The 14,179-nt window shown below is 60.4% G+C and overlaps 1 protein-coding gene across 1 annotated transcript; it reads right to left on the bottom strand.

Moving 5' to 3' along the window:
• Window positions 1-4,883: 4,883 nt before the first annotated feature.
• Window positions 4,884-7,308, bottom strand: LOC149521594 (maestro heat-like repeat-containing protein family member 7). The gene is made up of 6 exons (XM_089773274.1): window positions 7,189-7,308; window positions 6,568-6,635; window positions 6,063-6,168; window positions 5,445-5,549; window positions 4,926-5,061; window positions 4,884-4,894 (listed from the first exon to the last, which is right to left on the bottom strand). The coding sequence occupies exons 1-6, from the start codon at window positions 7,204-7,206 to the stop codon at window positions 4,884-4,886; spliced, it is 444 nt and encodes a 147-aa protein (XP_089629400.1). The 5' UTR covers window positions 7,207-7,308.
• Between the last annotated feature and the right edge of the window lie 6,871 nt (window positions 7,309-14,179).

Raw genomic sequence — 14,179 nt, 5'->3', positions numbered from 1 at the left:
GGCGTTGTCCCGGGATGACTGCAGTGCTTTGTCCACACCAGAGTAGTGAGAGGCAGCCGCAGCCAGGGTTGCCAGATGGTCAATAAAAATACCAGACATACTTGCCATTGCATCACAACCTAGAGTACATCTTATTTAGAAAATTGAGATATTTTCTCAATTTATCTCCTGAACAGAAAGCTCAAATACTGGACTGTCCGGTTCAAACGGGACACCTGGCAACCCTAGCCGCAGCCCCTGCCCGGAAAAGCTCCCAAGCTAAGCACCTGGGGGATTTAGGAGCACCAAGCAGTGGGCACAAAGCACAGTCACACACTTGTGCTCCCAACTCCCTTAGGGCTTTGAAAATGCTCCCCTTAGACGAGTTAGAATCAGTGTCCCCGTTTCACAGACGGGAGCTGAGGCCCACTCAGGGGAGTGGCAGGGCCAAGGGCTCTGCAGCAGACCTGGGACTTGAACCTCAGTCTCCCAGAAGTTCCACAACCAGCCCGCTCTGCTTTGCTAAAGGAGCAGGCGGGACTGTTTGTGCAGGAGGAGGAGCTGGGCTGGCTGGCTGGCTGGGGCAGGCCACAGCAGGGCTCAGCCCTTGGCCTGGCTGAGAGCGAGGAGAGGCCTGCAGGCTGAGGGGCAGTGTGACGGACCGGGCCGTGTCTGGGCACAGCTGAGGGCGTCTGCTCAGGGCAAATTGCTCAACTTCGGGGCTCCTTACAGCCCCCAGACTGGTGACCTCTCCACACAGGCCACAAACCAATCCCACAGAGCGCTTCAGCTGCCTGCCTGAAGCCTCACGAGCAAAACCCCTCCGGCACCCCAGCAATATCCATGCCCCCGATGGCCCCGGGCCTCATACACCGGTGGGGGTCCTAGCACCCAATCCCACCTACCCCGAACAAGTTCTGTCTGGTCCCAAGAAACCAGCCACAGATCCCTGGTCAATTTACCCTCTGGATCTTACCCACAAATCATGCTGAGCCAATCCTTTAGCATCTAACACCTAAAGGTTTATTATTACAATAAAGAAAAGCATGAGAGTAAGGTTGTTAAAGGAATAGTATGTTACATGCACCGAATCTCCCAGTTCTCGATGCAGCCTCTAGCAGAGATGTTACAGCTGCTGGTTTAAGAGTTCTTCTTGCACATCCTAGGGTCAGGATGGGTTCACAGGTCTTCCTGGCTCTTCGATCCCTGCAATGCTGCCTCTGGAATGAAGTGCTGAGCTGAGAACCAAGATGGCATCGACCACATGGCCTATTTAACCCTCCTTCCTGGCCTCTTCTTGGCTGCAGGAGATCACCTGGTCCTCAGCCTCTCTCTGCTGGCCGCTCTTAGGTGTCCGCCCTCATGCTTTAGGTGTGTCCTTGGCCCATTCAGTGCCATTGTCCCACAAGGCCTCGCTAATTAGCATGCCCACAGGCCGGGCTCTGCCCAATGCTCAACCACATGCAGAGAAATATTCAGGATCCACACAGACTACAGATTCCTAACTACACAAACAGACGTTATACAACCACATAAATAGCTTACATAGGACTATCAGATAATAAGCTTCTATTCAGCACCCCACATGGCCCCCTTTTCTACCATTTTCTGGGGCCAACACCCCCACCTATGGGTGCAGCAGTGATCTGGCTGCTCCCCTCAAGATCCAGTAATGTGACAGGCAGTGACTGGAGGAGCTGCCTGGGCATAGACTGTAACCCAGGGGCCCACAGTGCAGCAATCATCAGCAGTGTCTGTGTCTCCCCAGCCCCCATTCAGAGCTGAGTACAGGTACCTCCCCAGCCCCCTCCCCACCCCCGTCTCCTGCTCACAGCAGGTCAATAGGGTTCTCCCATTCTTGGGCCTCTGGTTCCCATGCAGCTGCTCCCAACAGGAGTCCCTTGCAGCCCGGCAGGCTGGGGCAGGCCCCATCTCTCCAGCACCAAGGTGATGACGGATACAGACACCAGGAGGAGCGAGACGAGGGTGCAGCCAATGGCCTAGCGGGCAGGAGATGTGGCCGGCCCTGCAAATGGAAAGGACCTGGTGACAGTCGGGTGCAAAGTGGCAAATGGCTCTGCAGTGCCAGCACTAGGCACAGAGCAGCTGCCGTGTAGAGACCTTGTGTGAGTGCCCAGAGGGCTAGATCTACAGGGGATCATGCTGCAGGGGGCATGTTCCCCCGACAGGAGGCCGAAGTGACAGAGGCTGTTGGGGACTCTCCTCCCTTTGCCCAGGTGGTGTTGGAGGAGCAGGGAAGGACCCAGGTTTGCTCAGGCTGCACCAGGACTTGGTGCAAAGGCCTGACAGGAGCCAGCAACGGACACAGCAGCCCAGACCCTCTCGCCTCTCCCCAGTATGGCTGGCAGCTCACAGGGGCGACCCCGCCCTGGGCACGAGGCCTTGGCACCGGCTGTGGGCTCAGGAGGGGGCGGACATGGGACATAAGCGATGCCGAAGGGAGGGGTGTGGGCATTAGAGGCCACTACCATTGCCCCGCCCCCTTCCCCGCACCTACCCCTGCCCCTGTTCTGAGGCCACGCCCCCACTCATTCCACTCCCCCCTCCCTCTGCTGCTTGGGCTCCCCCACCCTCACTCAGGTTCGCTGGCCTGAGGCTGGGGTTACGGTGCAGGATGGCTGGGGAGTGGGGCGCGGGAGAGGCTGCGGGTTGCAGGCTCTGGGACAGGTTCAGGGCAGCGATGGGAGTTTGGGTGCAGACTCAGAGGCAGTTAACTGTGGGAGGAGGATCCAACAGGAGGCTGGGGTTTGGGGTGGGGGGTGTCTACCCCAGCTGCCTGAGAGATACTAGACTGACTCTGGTTTCCTTGTGTCTCCCCGGCTGGGCTCTCACTCCCACTTCTCCTCTCAGGGTCCCTGCCGGCTCCCCTGCTCTATCTGAATGCGTCCCTGGCGCCTCCAACCCCCCCCCCCACAAGCCTCACGAATGTGGCCCCGACTGAGACATCTCACTCCCCTGGCACTCCAGCCCCAGCACAGATTAACTCTCCTGGGTTCCAGGGAGAGTGGCATTTGCGGGTCCCTCTCAATCTGAGGGGGGGCCAAAAATGAGGGATCCCCGAACCTCAGTCCTCCCTGTCCCTTCCCCTCACCTCAGTGAGGCTTGTGGGTTTTGGAAGAAGGGTTTTTGTATTTTGCTTTTCTCGTGTGTGGTCCCCAACTGGTTTTTCTGGGGGTCAGTGGCCCTGGAGACAAAAAAGGTTCCTCATCCCTGCCTTTAATAAAGAAAACTTTGAAACCCTTTGTGGGAGACAGAAATTAACATTTTACCTTATTTAAAATGAAGTTTCCTAAAGTTAAAACACCTAATCTGTGTAAACATTCCAATTAAACCAGTCACCCAAGCTCCAGCACTAGCACAATGGCGCCGCGTGATGATGCAATGGACGGTGCGCACCCAGGCTCCTACCCTCAGCTCTCTTCTGCACCCAACCGCCCCGTCCCAGACCCCAAACTCCTCGGTAGAAATGTGGCCCTTGACCACTTGCCAAAATGCCCCCCCCCATTAAACATTATTGACAAAGCCTGATCCAAATGTTTTTTGAAACGTTATTTAATCAGAATTTAAATACATTCTATACAATTGGGAGGGTTGGGGGGAGGGGGACGCAGCTGCTGGCTCCTCAGCTCCTTGTGCTCTCACTGGCTGTCTTCCTGCTGCAAGGGAAGCAGAATCCGTCACATTCATCCCTGGGGACTCAGGGGTACTGGCCCCCCCCAGCATTTCCACCCTCCTCCCCCCTGCGCTGAGACTTGTTCTGCTCTCTGCTCACCCCCCGTCAGGCCCGCAGGGTGAGCTTCTGACCCACCCAGCAGGGACGTGGGGTGGGGGCAGCATGAGGAAAGGGGCGGGGGACTCCCTGAGGGGATGGGAAGGAGACCCTGGCCCTGCCCCACTCTCCTGCATCTGCTCCGGCTGCTCACCATGTATCCCAGGAGCTGATGGGCCTGCCCATGCAGGGCGTGGGCCAGGACCAGCCCGGCCTGGCTGGGGCGCCTCAGGGGGGAGCGGGCAGCGAGCAGAGCCTTGTCTAAAAAGCAGTTCTCCTGCTCTGGCGTGAAGAGCTGCCCAAAGACCTGAAATCAAGAGCACGGGAGGTTTCAGCTGACGGCCCAGAGCCCGGCCCCAACTCCTGGGGCTAAAACAGCTTCCTCCTTCTGCAAACTCCCTTCCAGACCCTGCACCCAGACGCTCTCCTCACCCTGCACCCCAACGCCTGCCCCAGGTCACACCTTCCTCCTGCCCCCAAGACCCTCCCAGACCTCACCCCCCTCCGCACAACAGAGCAGCCCTAGGCCACTGGCCAACATCTTGGAGCGACCTCCATCAAAAAGTGTTGCCCCCCGTCCCGCCCTGCTTCCCCTCCTACGGGAGATCCGGGGCAAGGTGCGGCGCTGCCCCTAGGAAGCGCCGCCCCTTTGAAACGCCGGGACAGCGTCACAAAGGGGCAGCGCCGCCCTGTCCACGGCTCGAATAGTCGAGGGAAAATGCATCGACCATTCGATCAGCGACTCCCCGCTTCCCACCCCGCGTCCTACCCGCACGAGGGCCCCAGCCAGCCCCACCCCCGAGCCCTGCCCTGCCCTGGCAGCGCGTCCTTACCTCTCCCACCCGCACGGTGTTGCTATGCGCCAGGACCCATCTCTCCTTATAGTAGTGCCTGCACCACAGGTCCTCTGCCTGGTGGATGTTGAGGCCTGCAAGAGACAAACCAGGGTGATTCTGCTGGCAGGTCTGAGCCCTTCCCCTCCCACGGGTCCCTGCAGGCATCCCTGGGCAAATGGAGGGGCACAGGGGGCAGAAGGGGAACACAGAGGGACGCATCCCCCCTTGGGCCAGTCTGGGGAAAAGGGCTGGGTCCCCTCCCCCCGCCGCCGGCACCCTCAGGGTGTCCCTGGGGCCCAGGTCCCGGCTGGGTTCCTTACCCCTGTGGTGCAGGAGGAGTCGGTACAGGCTGTGCACCCCCTTCCGGGCCAGCCGGCTGACGTCTTCGGATGGGTCCGAAATAAAAAGGCCCAGCTGGGCCACGTGGTGACCCATCCTCGGCCAGTCGGCGGAGTTCTGAGGGGAGAGAAGGGGGGGGGTCCCTCAGCATCCTGGGGCTGCACGTCCCATGCTAACGGCCGCCGAGGCGGTTCTGAGCTCGGGGACGGACAGAGACACCTCCCGGGGCGGGGCGGGGCGGGGCGGGGCCGGCCTTGCGAGGAGACAACCCTGAGCAATGGCCCCGACTGAAGGGTCACTCCGGGGGTGGAACAAGAGGATCCACTGACGGCCACTCCCCAGTCTGGGGCCCAGGTGCCCCCCGGAAAGGCCCAGGGTCGCCCCTCCCCGGGGAAAGGAGAACGCGGCCCATTCCCGGCCCATTCCCAGCTCTGCCTCCCGGGGACGCTCCCAGCCCCGCGCCCTGCAGCCCCAGACCCCCCGGCTCCGAGGTCACTTACCTCAAACCCCGGGAGGGTGGTGGCGACTCCCAGCAGGGCCGTGGTGCTGCCAAGGGCCCTGGCTCGCTCCTGGGGCAGGCGGGACTCCAGCCACGGGCTCAGGTGCTGAGGGGGAAAGAGGCAGGTCAGGACCCGTAGGGAGGCGCCGGTTCTGGGCAGAGCCTGGGGCTCCTCTCAGACTGTGCCCCCCCCCAGCCACTGACACAGCTCCTCTCTCGGCCCCCCGAGGAAGCAGGGCCAATGGCCCCGTCCCCCCCACGGGGCTCACCTCCATGATCAGCTGCAGCCTGACGGTGTCTGGGGACTCGGCAAGGAGGCTTGCCAATAGGGCCTGGAGGTCGACGGGAAGGGCCCGGATGAACTGCTGCAAGACAAGGGGGAGCCCTGGGTCAGAGGGGGGTTGGGGAATCCAGGGTGCAGCCTTGAGCAGGGTCTGAGCCGCCTCGCAGAGCAGGGAGGAGCCCAGGCTGGGCATGGAAGGGACGGGCCCCCAGGGAGAGCAACGGGAAACCTGGAGGGAAGGATTCAAACCTGCAGCTTCTTCTCTCCCTCTGCCCCCACCCCCACTCCTCTCTGGAGCTCCAGCCCAGCCCGGGAGCAGGGCCCGGAGGGACGTACCTGTGTGTGGATGGGCTCCTGCTGCCAGTCCCCAGACACAGTCTGTCCCACGGCCGCCCTCAGCAGGGGGCTCAGGAGCTGGGCCTGTAGGGGAGGCTGCAAGGTGCTGGCAGGAGAGAGGGGCAGAGACTGTTAATTCAGCAGCAGGGCTGTGTCCAGACTCAGGGGGTTTTTCGGGAAAAGTAGCCTTTTTCCGAAAAAACATCACCTGCGTCTAGACTGCAGTCGCGTTCTTTCGAAATTAAATCGAAAGAACGCGGCTTTTCTTTCCACGGCAGTAAACCTCATTTCACGAGGAAGAACGCCTTCTTTGGAAAGTGCTTCTTTCGAACGAAGGCGTTCTTGAATGGAACTAGGGCTTCTTCGAAAGAGAGCATCCAGACTCACTGGGTGCTCTCTTTCGAAAGAGGCTTGCAGTCTAGACATAGCCCAGGAGACAGAGACTTTCCCACTCCCTGGTCAGGGGATCTGCTCTGGAGGGGAGCCGGCGGGGGGGGGTCGGTACCTGAGGCTGCAGGCGGCGTTGAGGCAGTCGGCCAAGACCAGTGGGGTGGGGGAGTCCTCCATGATCTCCTGTGAGACCCAAGGAGACAAAGGGGCGTGTGAGGCTGGGGCCCCCAAGAGACGCTCACACGGCCAGCGCCCCCACCCAGCAGGATCCAACCCCACTGCCTCCCGCTGGCCTGTAGCCCCCCTGCCCGGCACAGGGCCCCTCCCAGCACCCCCCTCCCAAACCGGGACCAGCTCAATCCTTGTCCCCAGGCCGTCTCCTGCCCCTCACTGCCCTGGTGACCAGCCTCTGAACCTCCTCATCCCTGCTCCCCAGGCGCATCCTCAGCAGCCCGCTCTGCTAACCTTCCAGCTCCCCCCCCCATGGCATGGGGAGACCCCTCCCTGTTCCGAATCCCCCTCCCTGTCCAGCACCCCAGACCTGCCCCATTTCTGTGTCCCTCCCTCCTCCAGCATCCCCACGCACCCTCCCCATGTCCACCTCCCCCTCCCCCTCCAGCATTCCTGGCCCCACCCATCCCATTTCCAGCACCCCCACCCGCCGCCATGGCCCAGGCAGACCCCTGTCCACCCCACGTATCCCCTCCCCTCCTCCCGGCCGCCGCGACTCGCTCACCACGATCCTGGCCATCATGGTGTCCTTGCAGCAGCGCGGCGCCAGGGTGTCCTCGCCCCTTTGGAGGGCGGCGAGGCAGGCGGGGGGGACGGCCAGGAGGAACCGCTGCAGGGCGGCTGGGCTCTGCACCCCAGAGAGAGTCTGTGAGCCTGGGGCCTGCCTGCCCCCCACGGACAGCTGCAGGGCTCAGGCCTCCCAGGAGTGGAGGTGGGAGCTGCCGGTTGTCCAAGCACCCACACTCCCCCCCCCAACTGCTTCCTCAGGCTTGTGGGGGCCCAGCTGGTGCATGACAAGAGACCTCAGCTTGGGGGGCCCAGGTCATGCAGGAGAAGGGGCCCCAGGGGGATCCCCAGGGACAAGCCCCTCCCGGAGGGGGGGACGTGCTGGGAAGGGGCCGGACAATCTCGGGTCCCCCCCCCGTGTGGAGAAGGTTCCTACCGTGTCCCGGGTGTGGAGCTGCTCTTCAATATCATAGATGGCCCCTTCCTCCACCCGGGAGTCCATCCGCTCCTGGCAGAGCTCCGCCGAGGTGCAGGGGGGCTCTGTGCGGGAGGGAAGGGACCAGGGTGACTCCAGCGGCCAGCAGGGGTCACGCGCCCCCATGTCAGGGACCCAGGGCAGGTTGGGCCCCACACGCCCCTCGCAGGGACCCATCCCCCTTCCACCCTCACATCTGCCAACGCCCTCAGCAGAGCCCCCACCAGGAACAAGAGAGCCAAGCAGCAGCTCCCGCCCCCATCCATTGCCCTGGCTGCGGGGCAGACACTGGGGCTGCCCCCCCGTGTACTGGGTGAGCCCCTGGGCCCAGCATGTTCACGGCCCCTCACCTGGGTCTGAGCGGCTGCAGGAGGTGGCCCGGCTGCAGCTGGAGGCCCAGGCGCTGCTGCTCACTGAGCTGGACCCACAGCTGCAGGGGCTGGTGCGGAGAGGCTGGGGGCTCCCGGAGACTGGCAGGTCCCCGGGGGCCGGGCAGGGCGATGCCCCCTGGTGGTAATGGGGGCTGGGCTCCTGGGGCAGGTGTTTCTCTCCACAGAGGAGGCCCCAGAGCCACCCTACCCGGCTGCCCCGCTGGGCTGGGTCCCGCCTTCCCAGCCGCCTCTGGAGCCAGGTCCGGAGGGGCCTGGCCGGTGGGCGAGTCGCCCCGAGCTGGTGGGATTCAGCTTCCCCGCCCGCGGGGACGGAGGAGCTGCTTCCCACCGGCCCTGGGGCCATCTTCAGGGCTTTCCGGAACCACAGCCTGATGTGTTTGGCCATGCTGCAAATGAGGGGAGCAAAGGGGAGCTTGGGGCGCAGCCTGCAGACCGAAATCCAGGGGTTCCAGCTCCCCAGAGCGACTGCCCCCAGCCCCCAAATGACCCCTTGCTTATCGGCTCGGTCTTGCACAGGCACTTCTGGCCCTTGACCGAGGGCTGGGCCTGCCTGGAACCCAGCCGGCCCCGGGCGGGATCCAAACCCCTGGGGGCTCTTACCTTCTGCAAAACGCTGTCCGGATGTGGAACTCACAGAGGACAAAGCAACTGTGAGCAGGAGACGCACCAGAGCTAAAGCAACCGGGGGTCTCCAAAGTCCCCTGGGCCCGCCCCCCCCTTTATCAGCCTGAGATGTGGGTTCCTCTGTGAGGTCACCACCTCCCCACCTGCCCTTTGCCTGATCTGCTGAGGGCTGCCCAAAGCCCCTGTGAGGTCACTGCCCCCCCCCTCACCTCACCCTGCCAGGCAAATGTCCTGCCTCTGGCCACCCCTCTGGGAAGTTGGAGCCATTCCTAGGGGTCCCCCCCACTCCCTGACTGGGCATCCTGCAGCCAGCAGCTCCAGTAGCCCCATAGGCTGCTCCCTGCCCTACGCTGCAGGCTTCTTGCACAAGAACTGTTTCACACCGGAGTTCTTGCGCAAAAGGTCTCGTGCAAGAGCACCTCCACCCTGCCATGTGCTTTTGCACAAGAGTGTCCATGGCATTGTGAACGCTTTCTTGTGCAAGAAAGCTCTGATGACCATTTTAGCCATAAAAGTGTCTTGCTCAAGAAGCCCCTGGTGCCCGTCCACGCTGCCTTCTTGCACAACAGCTCTTGCACAAAAGGGGCTTATTCCTCGTGGGGAGAGGAATAACTCCTGTGCAAGAAGCCCTCTTTTCTGATGCTTTACTGCAAATTTACTTGCACAAGAATTCACGTGCAGTGTAGACGCGCCACAAGTTTTTGCACAAGAACAGTTGTTCTTGAGCAAAATACCTGCAGTGCAGGCGTGGCCTTGGTGTCACCCAGCACTGGACTTCCTGGCCAGGAGCAAGAGTTAGAGCCTCCCACTCGCCCCGCTGCCTCTCACGGGCTCCCGTCCGGCCCCAGCCCTGGGCTTTGCCCTAGCGCATCCCAGCAAGGCCTCTGGCCTGCACTAGACCCATTGACATGTGGAGAATCCACCACTGCCCTGGGGCGCTTTTGTCTATGGGACTCGGACTCACAGCTGAGCATGGAGCCTGATTTCTCCCAGGACTTGGGCTCTTTCCTGGCCAGGCCCTGGAACTGGTTCCACCTTTGTCTGCCAGGGACCGATACTGTCTCTCCAGGGAGGCCCTGCAGTGCAGGCACCTTCCTTTCCCCCCTCGGGAGCAGTCATTGTTCTGCACCCCACAAAGCAGTGGTTCGCACTAGCTGGCTTTTAAAAATGGCGGCGCCGGCTTTATGCTAATGAAGCCCGGGAAATTCAAATCCCGGGCTTCATTAGCAAGTTCGGTATGCATACATTACCCCCCTAGTTCGAACTAGCGGGGTAGTGTAGACATACCCCCTGAGACTCACTGGTGCTGGCTCACCCCCTGTCCTGCTCGTGGCTCCGTTGTCCTCCTCCCCACAGCCCCCCCCAGCTCTAAATGCTGCTCACATCAGTTCCCCTTCCCCGTGGCCAGGCCCTGCAGGGCTCTGGGGGCTGGTTTGCTGCCCTCAGCCCTGCAGTAGCCTGCTCCCCAGTTTGCAGCCCCTCCCATCATGCGTGGGGTCTCCTGGTACCGGAGGGAGGACGGGGGCAGACCAGGAAGGTTAATTTGATGTTGCAGTGGCAGGAAGAGGAGGGGTGGCGCAGAGGAGCTGTCAGTACATTATCCCAATACGCCATCCCAGTGCAGGCGTCGCACTCAGCTCTACCTGCAGAGGAGTCTCTATCTGCGCTGAGCAGAAAGGGGGTCTAGGACACACACACAAGTAGCCCCAGAACCACGCAGGAGCAGAGTCGTTCTGCGAAAGGGAGAGGTTTATTGGGTCTGCGAGGGCCGCCGTAGGGGGGTGTCGTGAGTGTGCCACTCATCTCCGTCTGGGCAGCGGCACCGGTCGGGCTCAGAACTGGGCACAGGACCCGACCACGGCACCATCGATCTCCAGTGTATCGATCTGCTGGAAGCCGCGGCAGAGCTGAATTGCAGAACGGCTGCCCATTGGCAAAGACCTTGAAATGCTGGTTCCTGCAGCCGATGGAGAGGAACCCACTCCTCCTGGGGGGAGGAGCAGCCAAGAGAGGGACCCACTCAGACCGGTCTGGCAGCGTGACGTAGTGGAACCAGCGCTGCCTAGGTAGGGTTTTACCTCCCCCCAGTCTGCTTCTGAGACCGAGTTTCCCCCTCTGCCCCATGGGCTAACAACAAGGCACTTTACAAACATTCTCTGTGTCATCGGCATTGTATGAAGGGGGAAACTGAGGCATGGAGCGGCATCTGATTTATATAGCTCAATCCAGTCCCCACCCCTCTCGGTCTGCAGGAAAAGAAGCCAAGTGCTCTTGTTCCCACCAGTCCTCCATTCCCCTGCTTCCACCTGATGTCAAATACACAAAGCTCACTACATCCAAGCAGATCAGGATGGGGAGGAGACATGAGGGAGCCCCCAGGCTCTTGCTCTTTCTCGCACATACACACACATATATTACTTTAGAAAATGCCAGGTGTGAGCTAGAGGAGACTCTCCATTAAATGTTAGCACTATAGGGCATATGATACATACATAAAGCATTTACAGTCCATCCAGCAGAGGGCAACAATACACCCCGCACACATGTAGCTCCCCCTCCTTTTCCAAATGCCCCAAGATTTAAACTACTGGAGACTACCCATTAGCTGCTAGTTGTATAGGAACTATGGGTATGTCTACACTACAAAGTTAATTCGAACTAACAGCCGTTAGTTGGAATTAACTTTCATAGGTGCTACACATACAAACCGCTAGTTTGGACTTAATTCGAACTAGGTAAACTTCATTCTACCAGGAGTAACGCCAAATTCAAATTCAGTAGTTGGAATTAAGGGCTGTGTAGCCACTTAATTCGAAGTAGCTGGAGCCCAGCCCTCCCCAGGTTCCCCTGGTGGCTGCTCTGGGCCAAACCAGGAAAACTCCTCTCCTCTCCCCAGCCCTGGGGCCCTTAAAGGGGTAGACTCTGGCCAGACGGCACTTGCCAGAGCCAGCCCTGCCAGCAGTCTCTGCCCCGAACCAGGGGCTGTAGGATGAGCCAGGCAGCCAGTGCCAGCGAGCCATCCCCCCGCCCAGTCCCCCAGCACCCAGGGGCCAGCCAGGGGCCGTAGATGGCGCGCACCCTCCTGGTCTAGTGTGGAGGTCATGGACCTCATTGAGGTTTGGGGGCAGGCCCCCAGCGTCCATGATCTCTGTACTAGGAGGAGGAACGTGGCCGTCTACGGGCGCATAGCGGCCACCATGGCCCGAAAGGGACACAGGCCACCCAGGAGCAGGTGCACCTGAAAGTAAAACAGCTGCGGCAGGCGTACGCCATGGCCACCAGGGGCGGCGCCGCAGCAGGGGCTGCCACCTGCCCCTACTTCCCTGCCCTCGACCGACTCTTGGGGGGGCGGGGCGGTCCGTGCCAGCCCGGGAGGCAGCGAGCCGGGACTGGAGGGCCCTGACCTGGGCACACCGGAGGGGCCACCACAAGGAGTTCCAGCACTGGAGTCGGCAGGGTCATCCAGGGAGACCGTACCGGGGAAGTAGTTCGAATTAAGTAGTTCGGGGGAGGAGGCGGGAGGGAGACCAGGGACCGCGCACGTGGGCCATGCCTCCCACGGATCACACAGACACCTGTGCACGTGCAAGCACATGCCATGCCACGCTCCAGCTGCGTGACACCCAGGGGCCGTGGCCCAATAGGCACATGCATGTCTGAAGAGACCTGACATGCTCCTGACCCTGGGGCGGTACCACAACTTCACGAGTTTTGCTTACAACACACCTGTTGATACAACCTAGAATCATATTTGCTTTTTTTGCAACAGCATCACACTGTTGACTCATATTCAACTTGTGGTCCACTATGACCCCTAGATCCCTTTCCACCATGCTCCTTCCTAGACAGTCGCTTCCCATCTTGTATGTATGGAACTGATTGTTCCTTCCTAAGTGGAGCACTTTGCATTTCTCTTTATTAAACCTCATCCTGTTTACCTCTGACCATTTCCCTAACTTGCTAAGGTCATTTTGAATTATGTCCCTCTCCTCCAAAGAAGTTGCAACCCCACCCAGTTTGGTATCATCTGCAAACTTAATAAGCGTACTCTCTATCCCAATATCTACATCATTGATGAAGATATTGAACAGTACGGGTCCCAAAACAGACCCTTGAGGAACTCCACTTGTTATCCCTTTCCAGCAGGATTTAGCACCGTTAACAACAACTCTCTGACTACGGTTATCCAACCAATTATGCACCCACCTTATCGTGGCCCTATCTAAGTTATATTTGCCTAGTTTATCAATAAGAATATCATGCGAGACCGTATCAAATGGCTTACTAAAGTCTAGGTATATGACATCCACCGCTTCTCCCTTATCCACAAGGCTCGTTATCCTATCAAAGAAAGCTATCAGATTAGTTTGGCATGACTTGTTGTGACGTAGTGGGGGTACCTGGCTGGTTTCTATGCTGCTGGCTCTGGGGGAACCCCCACTGGCTGCCGTGGGTACCACGACCCAGCAAAACAGGATGAGTCACTATGCAAACCAGTGGCCAGACACCCCCCATGGAGAGGAACAAAGGAAGATGGAATGCTGCCTTGGCTGGGGGGCAGGGCTGGAAGTTAGTGAGTTGGTTGCTGGCTGTCGGAGGGGATGGAGGAGAGCCTAGGGGAAGGGGCTGGAGTTTAGGGGCCCAGTCTCCCCCATCTCAAGGGGGCCTGAGGCATCCTAGCCCAGTTCCTGTAACCAGATTACATCTGTGCTGCGCTGTGCTGGAGGAGCAATAAACCACCCTCAATTCCACTGGCTGGTGCAGTCTGTTTGTGCCATTTCGGGGTGCAGGAGACGGGGAACCCCCAACGCGCCGTCACACTGGTGTCAGAAGTGGGATGCACTGCACCCCGTGGATGGAGCTTCCAGCGGCAAGCGACAAGGCGCAGTAGAAGCAAGAGCCCTGGAGCCAGGCGTGCTGGAGACAGAGCGAAGCGGTTCCTGGGAATCGTGGGGCGCTGCAGCACTAGACTGGTGAGTCTGCACCGAGGGGCCCAGCGGGCAGATGGCCTACGCCCAACTCTTGAAGGCAGAGCTGGTGGGGCTGTGCAGAGAGAGGGGCTTGCCTGTGCAGAAAGCAACCAAGGCCCAGCTGATTGCTCAGCTAGAAGAGAACGACCAGCCACAGGGCCAGGATCTTGTCCCCAGGGGAAGCAGCCAGACCCCCCCTGAGAGTGTGTCAGGCTCAGAGAGGGGGAGGAGCGCTGGAACCCACAGGAGAGATGAGACAGCTTCCCCCAGGAGGCCTGCAAGCTGCAGCCCATCTAGGGCAGGGGCCAGCCAAGCAGAGCTGCGGCGGCTGGAGATCCAGTTGCGGATCAAGGAATTGGAAGTAGAGGACCGAGAGAGGGATCGCCAAGATCGAGAGAGGCAGCGGCAGCATGAGCTGGCCATGGCAGAGCGGAGAACCGGCGGGGCACCGGCTGCGCCAAGTGCGGATGGGCCCCAGGGTCCCAGGACTGCCAGACGCTTGCAGAGGCCCGTGGTGGCCCAATTGAA

This window comes from Pelodiscus sinensis, chromosome 25, assembly GCF_052426305.1.
Source record: "Pelodiscus sinensis isolate ZL-2025 chromosome 25, ASM5242630v1, whole genome shotgun sequence".
NCBI lineage: Eukaryota > Metazoa > Chordata > Testudines > Trionychidae > Pelodiscus > Pelodiscus sinensis.
This window is presented reverse-complemented; position numbering and strand designations above follow the sequence as displayed.